Below are 19,458 nucleotides of genomic sequence, written 5' to 3' on the forward strand. Positions count from 1 at the left end.
AAATGGCACATAACACAATCGTGTCTACATCGGTCTGTTTCTGCGTTAAGCACAATTAAGCCCATATACTATAAATCTGCGCTATTCATTCAACCTGGGAAATCTCCTTCATATCTTGTCCAAGGCTAGGGAAGATGAGGTGCTTTTATACCAAGCGACAGGACATTTAGAGAAGTACTTTGCTCAAAGGTCACACAGCTAACAAAGCAGGAGAGTCAGGACTGGAATCCAAGTCACCCAGACTCCTCTGTGTACGTCTGCTACATTATCCACATGCTGTGGTTCACAGTCTTTTTTCTCTTTTATTTTTTGGTGCCATTTAGCGATGCAGAATGGGTTTCCTAGATCCAAGCCCTTTTCTCAGTACCAAGGCACCCCAGTCTCATACATAAAATATCACAGATTACCCATCAATAATAGATCAGGACTGTATACCTGCTCAGGTGAAACTTGTTTTAAATGTGCTACAAGGAAAACCCCCTTCAATTTTTCTTCCACTTGAAATTATCTTTATGGAATCTTTTTAGATGTCCCAGCTGACTATGGTGGATCAATCATTTATTTATTGCCTGAAAGTAACTCATATTTCTTTCCCTTTGAACGTAAAGTTTTTTAAATTGACTTTTTTGTTCTCTTACATAACAAGTCTTAGCTGATTCTTGAAATTTATCAAATGCAGGAGTTGTTCTGACTGCAACTAGTTATTACTTATAGGTGGCTTCCCTTCAGATGGTAACAGTTTCCACCTTTGCTTGCTTTGACCACTGTAACATGGCAAGTAGTATTTTGGGATTTATTTTTATAGAAAACATTTTTTATAAACACACAAAAAATACTATATGTGAGAGGCAATACTCCTGATGGTTGGAAACGTGGACTCTGGAAACAGAGAGCTTGAATCCCAGCCATGCCTCTTAATAATGATGCAATCTTAGGCGAGTTGCTTAATCTCGCCAAGGCTCTGTTTGCTCATCTGTAAAAGGGAGATGATACTAATATCTACTTCATAAAGCTGTAGTGAGGGTTAACTAGATTCATACATTCAAAGCACTTGCACTAAGCGTGGCTCACAAGATTTGGCAAACTATCATCCTGTGGGCCAAATCCAGCCTGCCACTGATTTTTGCATGGTTTGTGAGCTAAGGATAAGTTTTACATTTTAAAGGAATTGAAAAGAAATTTTAAAAAGAAAATGATTTGGGGACACATGTGAACTATGGGAAATTCAAATTTCCGTGTCCATAAATAAAGTTTTATTGGAACACAGCCACACCCACATTGTCTATGTTTGTTTCTCCGTGTATCAGTAAGGTTGAGTAATTGTCATGGAGACCACATAAACCTCAAAGCCTAAAATATTTACTATTTGGCCCTGATGGAAAAGGTTTCCTGATCCCTGGACTATTCTTGTGTCACTGTGCTACGTTCCAAATTCTGTCACTGACTGTGCTGAGAAGGGAGCCCAGCCCAACTCTTCCTGACCAGAAGCTCAAGACCTGGCCTCTCTTCTAGGCTGTCTCCCTTGAGACAGGCCTCTTTCCGTATCAAAATTTGGTCTGCAAGTTGATTTGCTTTTATAGTTGCAAGTTGATACGCCTTTTGTAAAGGCAGGTTACAATTTCTTCCTTAATTATTGACATGACTTTAACAAATATAAATTGGCCTTCTGAACTATATATGTTTCCTCTCTCCTAGACAATGTGACTGCTGCCTGATTTACATGGACTCTGTAATAGAGAAAGCTTTAGCCAACCAAACTCATCTTTCAGCATGGAAAAAAAATCATTTTATAATTTAATTATTTAGCTGAATAGGAGTATTTTTTCTAGGTAGGCAAATATTGAAAATAATAGGAAACATAGCTTTAAAAAATAGTAACCACATTTCCCAACTATTAAGATCCTTTTAAAATACTGCATGTCAAATAGGGATAGGAAGGGTTTAAGGAAATTGCTAGAGTAATTACTATTCTGCACAGCCAAATTAGATCTTTCTTTCAAGCGCATATTACACAGCCATGCCTGTTAATACACAGAAAGGAAATTCAAGATGATACATGACCAAAGCTATAAAGAAATTTTTGCAGCGGTCATCACAGGTACAGTCTATCCTCAAGGAAAGCTAAACTTTGGTCTGCAAAAGGGTTTGAACAGAAATCTCAACCACTACATTTATGTACAATGAATTAGGGTAGGCAGATTCAGGGTTGGCACAAGACATTTCTAAAGATATAACAGGCAGCCCCAGAAGGTAGTGTGATTCCTATGCTTGGAGGTTTTTAAGAAGGGGCCTGATGGCCAATTATGGAGAAGGCTGAAAGGCTATTCAAAGATTAGATGGGATGGGGTGGGAGCTGTACCAGCCCATCTTTAATGATCTTTCCAAATGGGGCAGTCTATGAAACTGGATTCTTTTATTTATTCATTAGTTAATGGCTCTTCCACAGTAACCAATTCTTAACATTTCGAAACAACTTCATCCAAACTGAGTGCCTCAAAAACAGCCTTGCTGTAATTCCTTACAGCCAAACGAGAAATTCATTTTTTTTGGATGAAATAGACATATGTCTTGAATATGGTTTTAAAGTAAGATTTCATAAGCAGTTGCTATGGAGAGAGCTTAAGGGGGAAACATCTAGTTCACAATCTTTTTTTCCTCAAATCTATGAGTTTATTATTTTTAAATTTTAACCTATCTCTTAATTTAAAAGTAAAATAGAAGCACTGGAAAAAGAAAATGCTGTGCCTTTCCTAAGGAACTGACACGATTTTTGTTTTTGATGGACTGTAACAATTCTGTGTACCATTTTGTTTCAGCCACAAGGAAGCTCTGAGCCAAATTTTGAGCACAAAACAAGTATAGGGCCCAAAAGCCGGAAAATACATCTTCTAGTTCCAAAGCTCAGTCTGGTTTTCGTACTGTTATGTTTTGGTGGTTCTGATTTTAAATTTTACTCTATTACACACGTCTTATAGGCCGGGGGACCATATAATTAATTGCCCAATCAAGAACGTTCTGAGAGTGAAAATGGGAGCTATTAATAACTCCTTCAGGGCAACAGATAGAACGAGGGACTGTCCTTACAAACCAGAACTATGTTCACCTTATCTGTAGGGCATGGATCAAAACCGAGATTAAAAAATAAAGCACTTAAAGACAAAATGAGGGCCCCACCTGTAACACCATATATACCAGTTGAGACCAAAATATCTTGTGACCAAAATTAGAAAGCAAATGGTTTCTACAGCTTGCTCGTGCAGTAGAGCATCATCTCATGTACATGGCAAGGCTACTTCTCTTTTTTGGCTTTTATGCTTTCAGGGGGGAAAATACTCTTAAGAATATACTATCAAGTCTCTGGATGCTAAATAAATACATTCTTGAATCAGATAAATATTATGAACAAAGAAAAAAACAATCCAGTGTCCTTAATAGAGACACACCTTGTACCTTGGATTCTAAAAACACAGCTCTCCACTATATCGTAAGGGCTCGTCGAACTGAAAAAAGGCATATTCCCAGTGAGGGGGGCAGCTGTTCCCCTCAAACTCCTTGAGAAGCGTGACAGCAACCACTTCTACGTTCTACATAATGAACCATCTGCTCTGTGAATTTCTCTGAACAAGCTTTTAAACTGAGATTTGGATCTGATTTTCCCTTTTCTGTGTTCCTTTCTCTTTTCAAATTGACTCCCCCAGAGCCATTGTAACCTCCGTATTCAGAGGCAGTCTCCTTCCTCAATTAACAGGGACATCCTAAAGTGCAAATAACTTGGAGGAGTTTTAATGAAATGATGTCAGTGCTGACACTCAACTAGGTGGATTTTTTTTTTTTTTTTTTAAACTCTCATAGCAAACAGCAGGGACAAGGACCTCTAATTGAGGTCTTTAATGATCGGTTCTTAACTTCTGAATGTGAGGATCTTTGTTGCACTTTGAAGCTCAAGATCCTTTTCTGCTGAGATCTTTACACTGGGTGATTTTCTTTGTCTATCCCATTCCAATTATGCAGTGATTTATCTCTCTCCACTATTCACATTACTTCTAGAATTGCTCAAGACTTAAAAAAGTAATATTTAAAAAAAAAAGGCCAAACACTTCTTTTGAATGGAATATTCTTGAGTCAAAAATGTTTAAAGTGCTAATAAAGTGGTCACTGTTTGCAATATCCATACCCTCATGATTGCATTTACTATAAACTAATAGCTTTGCTCAATGTAGCCACCAAATAGTTTTTAATATGTAAAAAATTCATCGTATTAGTTGTTACGATACAAGGTTTTCTTTTAAAGCTTCAACAATACAAGCAACAAGGAGGTATAGCTGAGCTTAAAAAGCAGTATGAGCCTTCTTTTATATTATATGATACTTATTTTATATTATATGGTACTTGTTTCATATAATACATATTTACATCCACAATCTTTTCTAACAGTCTGAAATGACACACACGGAATTATTTTTCAGTGATTATTTCTCATGGTGAGTAGGCAGGAAGTAGGAATAGTGTGACAACTTCTAAAATATTCTATATGTTTGTGTCTGAATTTTTTAAAGCATGATCTATATACTAATATTTAAAAAACTAATTCAAAATATAGGCTATATAGAAAATCTAAGGCTTATTCACTTTTATCCATAGCTACAGTGTTAGTTTTATGGAACAGAGTCAATATCTCACAGCCCTTTAGTTATCTTCCTTGTTGACCACTACATGGACATGAAATAAGGTTGGGTTATGAACAAAAATGGGTTAAAGTAAATTAATCATCATCTGTGATTTGTAGTACAGAGTATTTAGACCAGGGCTTGCAAACCAGTTGCGTACAGCTATGTTCTTTTTGATTCACACAATTCAGATTTTTCATAGAAAAGATTTGGAAGCTTTGCCAATATTAGACTCTTTTCTTACCTCCAAACAATCAGCCAGACCTGAGTAGTGCCCCGCACTTGGTCTCTACAATACAACTATTGTATTACCCTAGCCTACTTAGTTCCTTTACTTCACCTGTTTGCTTCTCAGTACAATAGAGTTTGCTATCCGTGATCTAAGCTATTAAAAATAAATGAGACTGCTAGGGGAAATCATTTTACAAAATCCCAGAGCAGCTAGGGTCTTAAAAGTGGTTGTTGGTTTTTACATCAAAAAACTATCCCTATAGATTTCTTGGTTCCCAGCCTAAACAGGGTTCCATGGCAAGTCTGAGAAAGTGCCATACAAACTATTACTTACTTTTACTAGCTATTATTTTCTATTCCTTTTCAACTATGTATGTCTTAGATCCATGTAAAATTGGATGTCATTTTTCATAATGAAGACAGCAATTTATTATCTATAAACAGCCTTCCCCCACCCTCCACCCTGCCCACGTCTGCTATGACAAATGCTGGGGGAAAAAGTCCGTGGACTTTATTGAAACACATCAGTCCTAACAAGGTTAGGCTGGTAGAGGTTGCCATGGTCACACAGTGAGAATTATTCTGAAAGGCAAGAGACTCCCTATCTGTAAAATGTCAGGTTGTGGGATGGGGACCTCAGCTGTCTCACCTGTAATACAACTAGATTAATTAAAAAAAGTAATTCCCTATCACAGAACACATTATTGGTGGGAAAAAAATAAAAAATAAATAAAAAGTAATTCTTGATTTGGGGTCCCAAGCCCCTTGAGGTCTAACTAGAAGGAATATATTAGTCTACAAACTGGATGAAAATGTCCAATTTTTTTGTTTCCATGTGAAAATCTATCTAGTCATTCCATTAGCGTGCTATCTTAAGCTCTGAGTGTAGCGGGGAGAGTGAGACCTGCCTGATTGTCAACACCGGGAAACAGACCGACCACAAAACCATCATCTGTTTGGTAGATAAAACTTTGAATAACAAAGGATCTTGAGAGAAAACAGTAATACAGGGGGAAGTGCCTGGGAATAGACTTTGGGTACCGTGGGTCTAAGCAGCCCTTGAAGTTTATGTTCTTTCTCAGCTCTCTAACTTGGAAAGTGCTCTTCATCCACCAAAATTATTCCCTTTAGGAATTTCGTGTTCCTGCCATGGCAGTAATAACAGTTACACATTCTAGGACTTACTCTGGTCTGTTGCACTCTCGAATGGCTGTTTTGATGCCCCCTCCACATGTTCTGGAGCAGGTTCCAAAGGGACTCCAACTTCCCCAGGATCCATCTGTCACGGGGACATCCATTTCTTTGGGAACACAAAATCCATACTTGCAGTGCTGTATTTAATAAGGGGAATAGTGAGGGAGACTTGGCGCTGTGAGTTGTTACAGGACTGGCTGTCCTTTTAAACACACCATACTGTAATTCTTTTCCATGTGTGGGTTTCAAATGCTGCAGGTTCATCATCTATATGAATAATGGAAACTATAGGGATTTTAATCTCACACTTAGTCATTTTAGGCTGGGTCTTCCTTTACAGCTTGCTTGAATAAAACTGGCCAGTGACTGGCTCCAGGCTGACAGGGTAACTCCAATGGCAAGCTTCAAACCACTCAATTAGTTTACTTGGAAAAACCAGGAGTGGAAATGGGAAGGGTGGTTATATAGACAGGGCCAAAATGAGTTATAAGATTTGCATAGTGAATTTCCCTCAACAAGGCCTGGAGAAGTTACAAGTCTGGTAAACTATAATGCTTTATTGCTCCCAATTTTAATTATATTGGAGAGTTATAATTATAAAAGCGAGTTACATGATTCCTATAAACACACTCCAGGAAAGCTGTCAGGATGAGACAAAAGCAAAACGGACACACTACAGAGAGCCCTAAACTTTATGACTTGTTTGTTACTAACGGTTTCAGATTCTCCAGCCTGGAGCAGGAAGAAGGCAATGACGTTTAAAAACAATAATAAAACAAAATAAAACTCCTCAGCAGGACAAGGGAGGAGAGAAGCCATTCCAATCCTCTGCCATTGTTGGGGTGTGAAGCCCTGACACAAAGCCGAGGTCACTGAGCAGTGGACAAAGGAACAGTGGCGGCAGTGGCCACAGGAGGGTGACGCCCCGCGGCTCGCTCAGATCTCTGAAGCGGAGCTGGTGGCTGCTGTCGTGATTTATCCCCAGGGAGGACACAGCCACCAAGAGGGGAGAGGCAGAGAGGTTTGAAGGCCAGGGGGTGGGGCAGTATGCAGGGAAGGTGGAAAAAGAAGAGGTAGGTGAAGGTCTCAGTGGGAATAGCAGGCCCCACCCCCACACGAGGCTTGGTAAACAATTATTTAAACAGTGCAATTAAGCTTTCTCCAGTCTGCCTGGCCTCCTCCCTTGTAATTATCCTCTTACAGTATCTGAGGGCACGTCCCCTTCCCTGGGCTGTTTGGCTGAGGCTTAAGATGTTCTGCATCTGAACCCTGGGTGACTCAGGACCCATGAAATGCGCACTGAGGCAGCGGGGACTACATCACTCTCTGGAAATCACTTTACATGTGTCTTTACAGTGGTTGTGAACATTTCTTAGAAAATATATATATAAAAATAAATGAACAGATGGACAGCTTCATCTAGAGTACCTCTGTCCAGTAGACACAGAACATGAACCACACATATAATTTAAGAATTTCTAAAGTCACATAAAAAAACTAAAAAACTTAAATTAATTTTAATATATTTTATTTAGCCCAGTCTATCTAAAACATTGTTATTTCTACATGTAGTCAACATAACATTACTCAAGAATTTTTGTTTGTTTGTTTGTTTGAGACAGAGTCTTCCTCTGTCACCCAGGCTGGAGTGCAGTGGTGCAATCATGGCTCACTGCAGCCTCAACCTCCCAGGCTTAAGTGATCCTCCCAAGTAGCTGAGACCACAGGCGTATGCCACCATGCTCAGCTAAATTTGTTTATCTTTTATAGAGACAGTTAGGGGTGTGGGTCTTAGTATGTTGCCCAGGCTAATCTCAAACTCCAAGACTCAAGCAATCTGCGCTCCTTGGCCTCCCAAAGTGCTAGGATTACAGGCATGAGCCACCACACCTGGCTTACTAATTAGATTTTTTAATGCTTTTTTTTTTTTCATACTAAGTCTTCAAATCCTGGGATGTATTTTATACCTAAGCACATCTCAGTTCATGTCGACATTTTAACATAGCCACACGTGGCTGGTGGCCACCATATTGGACAGAGCAGGTCTAGACAGACAAAACTTAACAAAATATAACAGGTCTCACTGGGACTGGTAACTCTTTTACAAAATAACTCTGTGGCCTTGGGTGAGTCCTTAAAGTTTGTTTCCACAACCAAAAAATGGGGACCTACTGGCCAAAATGATTTGGAGTATAACATGGGACAAAGTATGTAAAATACTTAGTATACAACTTAGCACATAGGGGACCCCACTTAAATAATAGTGGCAATGACAATGGCAAACATGTACACTGCACTTAATATTTGTCAGGCACTGTTCTAAGCATTATATATACAAACTTAGTCCTCACAACACACTATGAAGTAGGTACTATTATTACTTCCATTTTTACGGAAGAAAATGAAGGGACAGAGGGGTTGATGCGAAACATCACTAAGAGGCAGGAATGGTACTGAAACATAGACAAGACTTAATAGTGCATACTCTTAACTGGGACACATGCTGCCTCTTAACTGTGAGCAAACGGGACAATTTCTGACATCTAAATAAGGACTCAAGTTTTCACCAAAAGTAAGATTAATGAGATGGCTAGGTGAGACTCAGACTCCAGATTATTCACTCAATACCCATCCTCCCCTTTTTCTTGGCAATAGAACCTATATTTTCCAAAGTTTCCCTACAGATAGAGGTGGTCAGAGAGACGTTAGCAGAATTCACTGGGTAGGATTCCTGAAGAGGCCCTTTGAACTCTTTGGCTTCATTCTGCAGGGAAGTCAGACTCCACGGCTGGAGCTACCACAGCCATTTTGTACCTTGAGGACAAAACTAAGGAGTTTTCTGCAAATATATTTTTTCTCTCTTAACACTTCAGACTTCAGTTTCTAGATCTCTTTATTCTATAGATTTTACTTCCACACGAGAACAAATTCCAAATGACCACTCTTCTCATTAAGCATTACTATAAACCTCAGAACAAAACAAGGGGGTAGATTTATCAGAGTGCTACCATTTAGCACTGCACTCAAATGTTCTCATAGTTGCTTTTTAAAAGAAAACTTCTAATTCAAAACTGATATGGAAATTAAATATCTCTTGGTGATATGACCATTGACAGGTGTCCAAAAGAGAGGAAGAACTTCAGAGGAATATGAAAAGTATCTGATAAGACAGATGCTGGGAATGGGGGCTGTTTGGGAAACATGCACCAAGATAATCTATTTTACCAGGCAAATTCTACAAATAATAATCACACAGCAAAATTACTATTACATTATAAGAAAACATTAAGTGGCTGGTAAAATAAGAGCCAAAATAAAGTCAGCCTTTATTTAAAATATCCAAAACTATTTACATAATATTTTATACAAATGTATCTTGGAGGTTGATTTTGTCCAAATGAAACTTGAAACAAGAGTTTCAAACCTCAGACTCACAAATAATGTTAAAACGAAAATGCTAATGGACTTAAGAGAGTGGAGAAAATAAAGAGACATTAGTGAGTCATTCATCAAAATAACATTGTGTCAGCAGACCAAGACAGATTACTGCTGCAGGAGCAGAACAGAAAAAAGAAAAAACATTAACCCAGCAGCCAAGGGAGGCAGAATGTGCTAGCATATAGAGAAAAGGCACATACTGGCAACCCTATGAAAAAGAAACAAAGCAAAAAACTCAAAGAATTTCTATGCCAACATATTCACCTTCTTTGGCATTTCTAGAATGTGTAAATACTCTTCAGGATATTTATATACATCTACATCTTTAATAAAAGCTGCTAGACATGGCCACTTTTCTAAAACAACTAAAAATGGACCTATCATTTTCTCTGCACAGCTCTTCTCCAAAAGCTTCCTAAGCCTGCCTTGGGAAGGCTCCTGCTCTTGCTATAAGCACATCCGCTTGCTTGTGTTTAGCAGGGGCAGGATCTGCTGAAAGCTCTCCCAAAGCTCCCCATCCCTCAGGAGATAGAAGATTACCCTACGATCCCTCCTCTTCTGCAAAAACAGAAGATTGGGAAAAGACACAATTGACATCCTCCAAGTTATTCTGCATTCCAGAATTGGTTGGGTAATCATACTGCTACCTGGAGCTTGATAGCACGTTCATAACAATTTTACTAAATACCAGTCATTTCATCACATGATTGAAAATTTTTCTTTGTTGTGTTTCTTTTGCAGCAATAACATGTGTCAGAAATAGACACAGTGGGTGGGTCCATCAGGTTAAGAACCACAACTAAATACCAGTTATTTCACTGAGATCAAACAGATTCAACTTAAGTAATATAATGGGCTGGTTCTAACCCAAGCCAACTAACCAAGTTGTCAAATAGGTGTCATGTTTATTGTCATCTCCTACCAACTGGTAGCAGTTGTTTGGGTCTTTGTATTTAGAAGGACTCTGAGGCCACATCTTGATTTTGTAAGAATGAGTGTCATATTCAATTTTTAATGGCTGCCATGGATTCTCAGACAAAAATATGATTTTGCGGCCACCAATCCACTAAGTTACATGTCCTGCAAAGATTCAACATGTCTTGCAAAGATTCACTCTTTGGCCAGAGATATATTTCCCTTTAAACCAACGAAAGCTCTAGAAGCTATTACGCTTGTATCTGTATAAACTTTTTGTTAGGTTGCTATTGAGGAAAGTTGTATTCTCAATTGATGAGGTCCCAGCCACAGAGAAATGAGAACATGAGCTGACTCTGTTGCCAATTTAAGTCAAATACAAAAGTATCTTCATTATAAGTTTTTATTTTTGCATTGGACTTTATATTTTTAAACTTTCATATCCTCAGGATCTTTTAACACTGAAAAAACCACTAGTCCTCCTCTTTGACCATCAGAAACTGGAGGAGCTCAGTGAGCTTGAGTTAGGGCCACTCCAGTAGGCCCTGCTGCCGCTTCAGACAAAGCAGTAGAGGAAATGAGGGTGGGGAGGGGCTGCACCAAACGATCTGAGTGACTGTGGACAAATCACTCATTGTGAGACAAGAAACTGAGAAGTTTCTTGTCTTTAAGATGAGGGAACAGGGAATTAAGTTCCATCATCTCTTAGCACCTCTTCCACAGAAACATTCTGGGTGCTACCGATTCTATAAGGTAAAGCAGAGGAAAAGGAAATGAGATGAGAATAAATTATTAAAAGTAAGTAAAGTGGACAATGGAAAGAGGAGAGAAAAAAGGGAAAAATATATATAAGCATAGTAAAACACTCAGAAATATCATTCAGAGATTGTATCCTTGGTAAGTTACAGATAGAATGCCAATTTCCATGTGTATTTTTTTTTAAATCAGGATTTATATCTAAAATTTTTTGTAACCAAAATTTTGGGCTGACGATGGTATCACTAACATGCCACCATTTTTTCTAGATGCACACTAGGTACAGAAGGTTAAGTTAATCATACTCCTAAGTGCATGAGACACAGTTACTATTGGGCCACAAAAGTAGCAGATTTTGTTTAGCTATTAACAAATCAGTAGGAACAATTATAACCAGCTCATGAGAACTTGGATTTGGATATATCCTGAATGACATTATAGCTCCTTAAAGGGAATAACGCCGGTTGGCAAAAGCCTGGTATGATTGTAGTACCTGCAACAGATGTACTATCTTCTGTATTTCCTTGGTCCTAAACTGTTCCATCAACTTACCAATAGCTTTCCAGTGCCATCCCCAAAAGAGAAGAAAAAGAAACACAGTCTCACATTAAATGTTCCCATAGGCACACTGGAATTTTAGAAATGTTTAAATGAGAGAAAGTCTTATGTTGAGAGAATGTCTTAATATTGAAGCATTAATGATAGGTATACTCTCTGGTATCAGCATTATGCTATAATCTAAGTTTCACAATTTTTAATTGTCTAACTTCTAAACGTCTGTCCTCTAAAAAATATTACGCATGCTAAAACAGACTGCATTGTCTTATACTCTAAACATCAGTGTCTGATCATACACCCAAAATCTTGCACATTTCTGCCCTAAGACAGAAGGATAGAACAGGGCATTACTTGCCTTTCCAGGCTCGCACTCCGTCCCATCGGCCCAGGGTGTGTGCTGAGTCCGGCAGCCTTTGTGTACTCCATTGACGTTATTGCACCAGAGCCGTCTACACTGCATCTGCTCAAGTCAATGAAATGGCAATTGAGTGACAAGTGATTTATTTGGCAGAATCAAACAAGGCAAAGCTTGCTTTCAACTAATGTTTCGCCAATGACATAAAGTAAGTGGGGAAGGAAATTCTTTTCTTGGTGTGATAAATGCTAAAATATTTCAAGAGATATCGACAGCAGCCCATAAAACACATTTCTATCCCTGGTAATGGATACCCATGTTCCCACCACCAAGCTAAGGAAAGAAAACTTCACAGGCACAGCTGAAGGCCCTATGTACTCATCCTCGGTCCCTTTCTCTTCCTTTTCTTTTTTTTTTATTATTTATTTATTTATTTAGAGACAGAATCTCGCTCTTTTGCCCAGGCCGTAGCGCAGTGGCGCTATCTCAGCTCACTGCAAGCTCTGCCTCCTGGGTTCACGCCATTCTCCTGCCTCAGCCTCCCGAGTAGCTGGGACTACAGGTGCCCGCCACTGCGCCCGGCTAATTTTTTGTATTTTTTTAGTAGAGAGGGGGTTTCACCGTGTTAGCCAGGATGGTCTCGATCTCCTGACCTCGTGATCCGCCCGCCTCGGCCTCCCAACGTGCTGGGATTACAGGCGTCAGCCACCGCGCCTGGCCTCCCTTCCTTTTCTTATCAGAAGTGACCACAGTCCTGAGTAGTGTTCATCACTACATCATTCCTAACACTTTTACTACAAATGCATATAAATCTCCAGTAATAGACAGCATTTAAGCTTTACAACTGCACCATACTGACATATCCTACAACTTGCTTTCTTCCTCCTCTAAACACTCTGTTTTCTAGATTTATTCCATTTGCTACATTTAGCTCTATTTCAGGGCACAATTTTAAAAGATTTTTTTTAATCTTTCCTAACTATTAAAATAAACCACACTTACAGTAGAAAAGTTGCACAAGTATTAAAAGTTTATTTTTTTAAATAGAAAAAGTTTCAAACTACCCAGTCTTTTCTGTAGCTTTTTCTCCCCTTTTAGAGTTGAGATCATACTTTATAAAACTGTTTATCTTGTTGTCTTAAAATTATATCAGGAGCATGTTCCCAGATGTAGATCATTTTCAACTGCTATAAAAGGGAGACCCTATAATTTCTTTAACCTTTCTTTTGCTTGGCATTTCAATGACTCCTAATTTTTCCTATCATGAATAACACAAAAACAAATATTGCCATGAATCAAGTTTACTCAAAATTTCGTTATTATTTCCATGGAATACTACTGTACTTCTCAATTCACCAGGCAATCTCTGAAGACACTCCCAGCAAAAGAAACACACACACGCCACCCCAAAGAGACAGAATGGGCCACCCCATAGAAGCACAGTTCTGCTCATCTGCAACCTGATAACTGCTAGATGATATCACCGGCCCAAACATCCATAACACATGCAGCAGAACCATCACACAGCCATCCCAGCTGAGGCCCCACCAGAAATGATTTCAAGCCCCAGGTGGTCACAGGATGCTACCTTGACAAGCTAAAACACAGAAACATGTTTGTCTCATGAATTACCTCTTCCGAATCGAGAAGAGTCCCTATCATTTAGGGCCCCTGGACAAATTGAAGGGCATTACAGGCAACAAGGAGAGAAAAAAGCTGAGCTCTGTAATTCCCAACTCCGTAACCTTGCTGCCTTTGAGCCTCACTTTCACTTGTAAAATGAAAGTGATGATGGCAGCTCCCTTTTGGACTGTCATGAGGATGAAATGAGAAAGTGCAGGTAAAGCACTATTTAACACTGAGCAGTAGTACTGTTGTGTCATCCTCATAATTATTATGATCCCTAATATGCAATTTTACTCTCAGCTTTTCCTTGGGTAGTTTATATTTGAGTTAGAATCCAAAGGAAAACTATGAATAAAAAGAAGTGCAGAATCAGTAGATGAGGGCAGAAGTGACCCTCCTACACTTACCATATATGGGCACACCTGAGAACCTGGTCCAAAAATCAGTTCACATTGTTTATTCACGTTGTAAAGGATGCCTGGCAGTTGGACAGGCAAAGGGTAGGGTCTGGATTCAGGTTCGTTAAGCAAACACTCACCATAACCAGTGCTAAGGAAACACACAGAAAAACACAGATGGTGAGAATGGTGGCTATCAAGGTCTCCTCCAGGTAACAGTAAAGGCCACCCCACCAACGTAATGGTAGAGAGGGCAGGTACTTTTTTTTTTTTTTGAGATGGAGTCTCGCTCTGTCACCCAGCCTGGAGTGCAGTGGTGCGATCTCAGCTCACTGGAAGCTCCGCCTCCCGGGTTCACGCCATTCTCCTGCCTCAGCCTCCCAAGTAGCTGGGACTACAGGCGCCTGCCACCACGCCTGACTAATTTTTTTTTGTATTTTTAGTAGAGATAGGGTTTCACCATGTTAGCCAGGATGGTCTCCATCTCCTGACCTCGTGATCCACCTGCCTCGGCCTCCCAAAGTGCTGGGATTACAGGCGTGAGCCACCGCGCCCGGCCGACAGTTACTTTTTAACATGTGCTTTATTCTTTATATTCAAGATTAAATCCAGATACCGAAGTTACATTTTTGCTGTTTACTTTGTAGAACCACATGCAATGAATACAACATAGCCAGTAGGAAATATACACCTGTTACAATGTTGATCACACTTCACAGCAATTATCTGTTTACGTTTGACTATCTTTCCCAATAGACTGTAAGCTTTCTAAGGGCAAAGATAGTGTCTTTTTCATTGAAGCACAGGGCCCTGTTCATGACAACAGGTGATTAGTAAATGTTTGCTGAAGGGATGCGTGAGCGAATCAATGACTCATGGAAAGAAAACACCTTACACCATCTGGTTAAAAAGAAAAACAGCAACCGTCTGGTTCTTTCCGTTTTCAGCAAACACCTCTCCCGGAAAATTCACACCCATTGAGTTCTGATTAATAAAGCCTCCTCTTCCCTGTGGTTGCAGAAATATACACCCAGTGACTCTGGGACAATCACTTAACCTTTCATACTTCTGAGCGAGAAGAGCAATAAATCTGTGACACAGGGGCATTGTATAATGTAATTGGATCTTTGAGCAGCCTAGCAGGAAGCTTAAAAAACAAAACAAGAAAAGAAAGGAAATTGGAAAAAAGAGGAAAAGGAGAGGGAAGAGGGCGAGAGGAAGAGTGACGCAGAGAGAGAATGTCCTCAATTCAACAGTGCGGGAGCTGCTGTAATTTCCACTCATCCACGGAATCTGCTTTGGGATCATCTCACTACCCCACCCCTTTTCAGGCCAAAATTACCAAATTAGAAGTGCATAAATATCTGTGGCCTTCATTAAGAAATCACATTCATAGTCCCTCTCCCAATGTCTGAACAAATCTCAAAACTTTACCCAAAATGAAGCACCATTTCCATATCCTCTTTAAGACTCCAACCTTTTTTTTAGCTCAGTCTGTAATCTTCTAAACTCTGTCAAGGATATGAACTACACAGATGTCAGAGAGCATTTTCTCTCTCTTTTTTTTTTTTTTTCTTTTTTGCCTTCTCCAAGGAATGTCAACAAAAATAATTCAAAAGGAATGTTTGACTTTATATTGTCTTTCCCACAATTAGTTCACTACATGTAGGCCAGGCACTAGAAGTTTGTGCTAAAAAATGTTCAAGTCTTACTCTAAAAACTCAGTGATATATTTTCGACTACACTTTGACCACATCCAGGGGTTGGTGTAGAAGTTCAGTGTTGGAGCCATGACATGCTGGGGACTCTTAACTCCTTCTTCTTTACATTTGTTGTTGTCATCATGAGGCATGTTAAACCTAAAGCCAATGAGACAATGAGAATGTCAATAAACACCAAGGGATCATGCTGTTCTGATTGCTTCAGGAATGCATCTATCTAAGAGAAAAAATATTAACTGCATTTTGGATAAGAATCTGAACCCTGGTAAGCAGAACAAAATGTAAGACAATTCAAGATAGAGTGTAGATTAAAATATAATTCTCACCCAACTTAATACGAAGTGTAAATGCATAAAATGTATTTTAAAAGATGTGGGCTGGCCCACGTATTTGGTTTAAGTGTACTTTTAGGAATTGCAGAGGCTCTGAATATGCTGTAGTTGGTGCTAGAATACAGTAGTTGGAATTCCTAATAAGCTGTTAAAGGGCAATTTATGGAGTCAAGAATTTGGCAGCTTATGATAACATGAATATAAAGAGTCAGGGAAGTGTCAAAAACTGAGGCCAAGAGCTTTCTAATAAGAGGCTCACTATGGGTCTTGGCATCTTCCCCTTTTTGGATCAAGGTGACAAATTATATACCTGCGTAGGTATATCATTCTAAAGGCATGCAAATTTTGTGCACAATAAAACCCATGAAAGGTAGAGGTATGCATGGAAACCAGAGGCATGCCAATTCTACTGGCGTAACTCAGAGATGGCAAATAGTTTCATGCTTCATGCCAACACCAATTGACTGGTACTGGCTTCCTGAAAAGCCAGGCACAAAAGGGTTCTTAAATTAATCTAGGTTCCGCCTGTGAGAAGGATATGAAGGATTGCCAACGTCCTTACGGGCCTGGAAGGGAATGCAGCAGCATGAACACATACTTGCCATTCTTGGCTTAGCCAGAAGGAGTGGAAAAAAATAGGAAGTATTTCCTAAATCCAGAAACACCAATTCTGTGACCCACATGCCATTCTCAGCTCAGGCAATTATCCACTGGGTGACAACCTCAAAAGGGTCACCTTCCTTCTCTCTGGATGACTATCCCCAATCACAAAATTGATGCATGTAATTAATTTAGCATTGAGGGAGAAATTCCCCTCACTAGTTCATCTTGATTACAGAAATAAGTGAGTCAGACAGAAGCATGTAGACTTGCATCATATAAAAGTTGGAATAAAAGCCTATGGAGTCTATTCCATTAATTTATCACATTCTCCCTTTTTCTTTAAAGTTTATGCCTCTTAATACTTGCCAATAGAGACAGAAAAACTCGATCTTAGTTGAACTTAGAAATAGTTCTTAAAACGTGAGACTCTTATGCTTAAGAATCTATTTTCTTAAAAGAATGAATGCCTTGGTTTCCAGTTCCCTGATGCATAATCAATGCAATACCTGCATCAACAAACTTAAAACAAGCAAGGCATTCAAATCTTAGAGGTTTCTTTATAGTGGTGTTTATTTCCCATCCCCAGATGATGTTTATTCCCCACTCCCACAATTACTTGAAAAAGTCAAGTTTATTTCATCATGTAAATAAGCTGAAAATTTATTTTCATTCAAATGTTACTCACATTTGCTCACTGCAAGAGTTAAATAATAATAAATGCTTATTGGACACTTACGAACAATAATAACCACAACTTTTCAGCATTCACAATACACCGGAAAATGTGCTAAATGCTTTAGATGCCTTATTTCATTTCATCACTTATTTTACCCAATGAATAGTACAGGTTGAACATCCCTAATCTCAAAACCCCGAACCCAAAATCCTCCAAAATCCAAAACTTTTTGAGTGCCAACCTGACACCAGTGGAAAATTCCACACATAAATGCATAACACAAACTTTGTTTCATGCATAAAATTATTTAAAAATATCAAATAAAATTACTTTTAGGCTATGTGCATAAGGTATATATGAAACATAAATTTCTCGCTTAAACTTAAGTCTCATCCCCAAGATATCTCATTAAGTACAGGCAAATATTGCAAAAATCTGAGACAATCCAAAATCTAAAACACTTCTAGTCCCAAGCATTTGGATAAGGAATTCTACACCTGTACTGTTATTATCTGCATTTTGCAGATGAGAAAACTGAGCCATAGAAAGCTTTAATTACTTGATCAAGTCCCACAGCCACTAAGATGGGGAAGCTGGAATGGGAATTCTCTTCAAGGCTTGAGTTTCCCAAAGGTGCCTCAGAAACCACAAGGATAGAGAGGATGCTGACTAAGCAGGTTGGGCCTGCTACAAATGCTTAATTGAAAGCCACACCTCTTTTATGTTCTAAATATGAGGCATCTGACTGTATTTCCTCCAGAGAAAAGAAAGGGGGTGTGCTCTTAAAATATGTTTGAAAGGTACTAGTTTAAAAATATACCTGTTATATATTGAGATAAATTGGAGACACCTGTGCATATGCATCTCGCTCTGTGCCTCGTACACTACACTGCACATAGGGGACCTTAAATGTATGAATGAAAATCTTGTTTAATAAATGATGTTAGCTCTAAGTAAAGTTATCATGTGCCACACAAATTGATCTATTAACATCCTTTCAGAAAATTATTTCAAAATAGATAGTATAAGTAATTTAATCATCCTAGAAAGAAAACAATGCAGATCAAAATTCAGAATAATTTCATAAATTTGCAGTGTTTTGCCCCATGTTCTAACCGTGCTCTATCTCTAAAAAACAAAAGGGAAAGGCCATTTCATAATGGCCACTTAGTGACCACAATTAGGAAATGATTCCTTCTTTCTATCTTTGTTCATTCTCTTTCCTGAAAAAAGGGATACTACTGTTCCCAGGTGCTAAATATCAGAATGAGAGCTGTGTATAACTAGAATCAGGAATGGTCTGGATTTGTAAAAATCTTGGGGGCCACAATAATGGTGGGGGACCCTCCTAGACAAAGGTGTTAAATCAGGAAAGTTCTCTAGGCTAATATATCCTCTGCTTCAGTAGAAGGAATGGAAAGACCCCATTTCTCCAGTTCCCAGTAGGAAGGGAGAATATTAGACCTTATGTTTAAACTTGAGCAGTTAAACTGAAGATGCACACAAGCTGTGGCTGAAGACAGCGCACTGCATTTACTCAACGTTTGGAAGTCAAAGTCATTTCACCCAATTAGGTTCAAAGCTCTTCAACCCTGCAACTCTCCTATGACTCGGGAAGTCTCTTACACCCTCGACAGTCAAGTAAATGCTCACTGATGCGAAGGAATAAAAGGTTTAGGTCACTCCGAATTAAATGAAATTACTGAAAGGAAACTCACACATGGCCCAGCTCATGGGCGATCGTAAAAGCTGTACTCAATCCACTATCTTCACTAATAGAACAGCTTCTGTAGGGATCACAAATGGTTCCCAGTTCAGCCAGGCCTATTAGAAGGAAAAAAACCAACAAGGATTTACTCTAAAAAGCAATTGTGGCTTAAAATAAAAACATGTAGTAAACTGTTTTAGCCACAGAAGATACACACAGAGAACTCACCTAAGGTATCACATTTGTCGTGAGCTCTGCAGATATCCTGTCTGAAAGCAAA

The 19,458-nt window shown here is 39.0% G+C and overlaps 1 protein-coding gene across 1 annotated transcript in view; it reads right to left on the minus strand.

The window, feature by feature from the left end:
• The window catches only part of ADAMTS9 (ADAM metallopeptidase with thrombospondin type 1 motif 9), a 73,682-nt gene that overhangs the window by 20,489 nt on the left and 33,735 nt on the right, over positions 1-19,458 (minus strand). Inside the window, exons 7-12 of the mRNA XM_032149439.2 lie at positions 19,407-19,447; positions 19,189-19,294; positions 15,851-15,997; positions 14,148-14,289; positions 12,115-12,219; positions 6,084-6,229 (exon numbers count right to left, since the gene is read on the minus strand). Of these exons, the coding sequence (XP_032005330.1) occupies positions 6,084-6,229; positions 12,115-12,219; positions 14,148-14,289; positions 15,851-15,997; positions 19,189-19,294; positions 19,407-19,447 (687 nt within the window). The remainder of the gene's footprint in view (positions 1-6,083; positions 6,230-12,114; positions 12,220-14,147; positions 14,290-15,850; positions 15,998-19,188; positions 19,295-19,406; positions 19,448-19,458) is intronic.

The sequence above is a fragment of the Hylobates moloch genome, unplaced genomic scaffold (genome assembly GCF_009828535.3).
Source record: "Hylobates moloch isolate HMO894 unplaced genomic scaffold, HMol_V3 SCAFFOLD_4, whole genome shotgun sequence".
NCBI lineage: Eukaryota > Metazoa > Chordata > Mammalia > Primates > Hylobatidae > Hylobates > Hylobates moloch.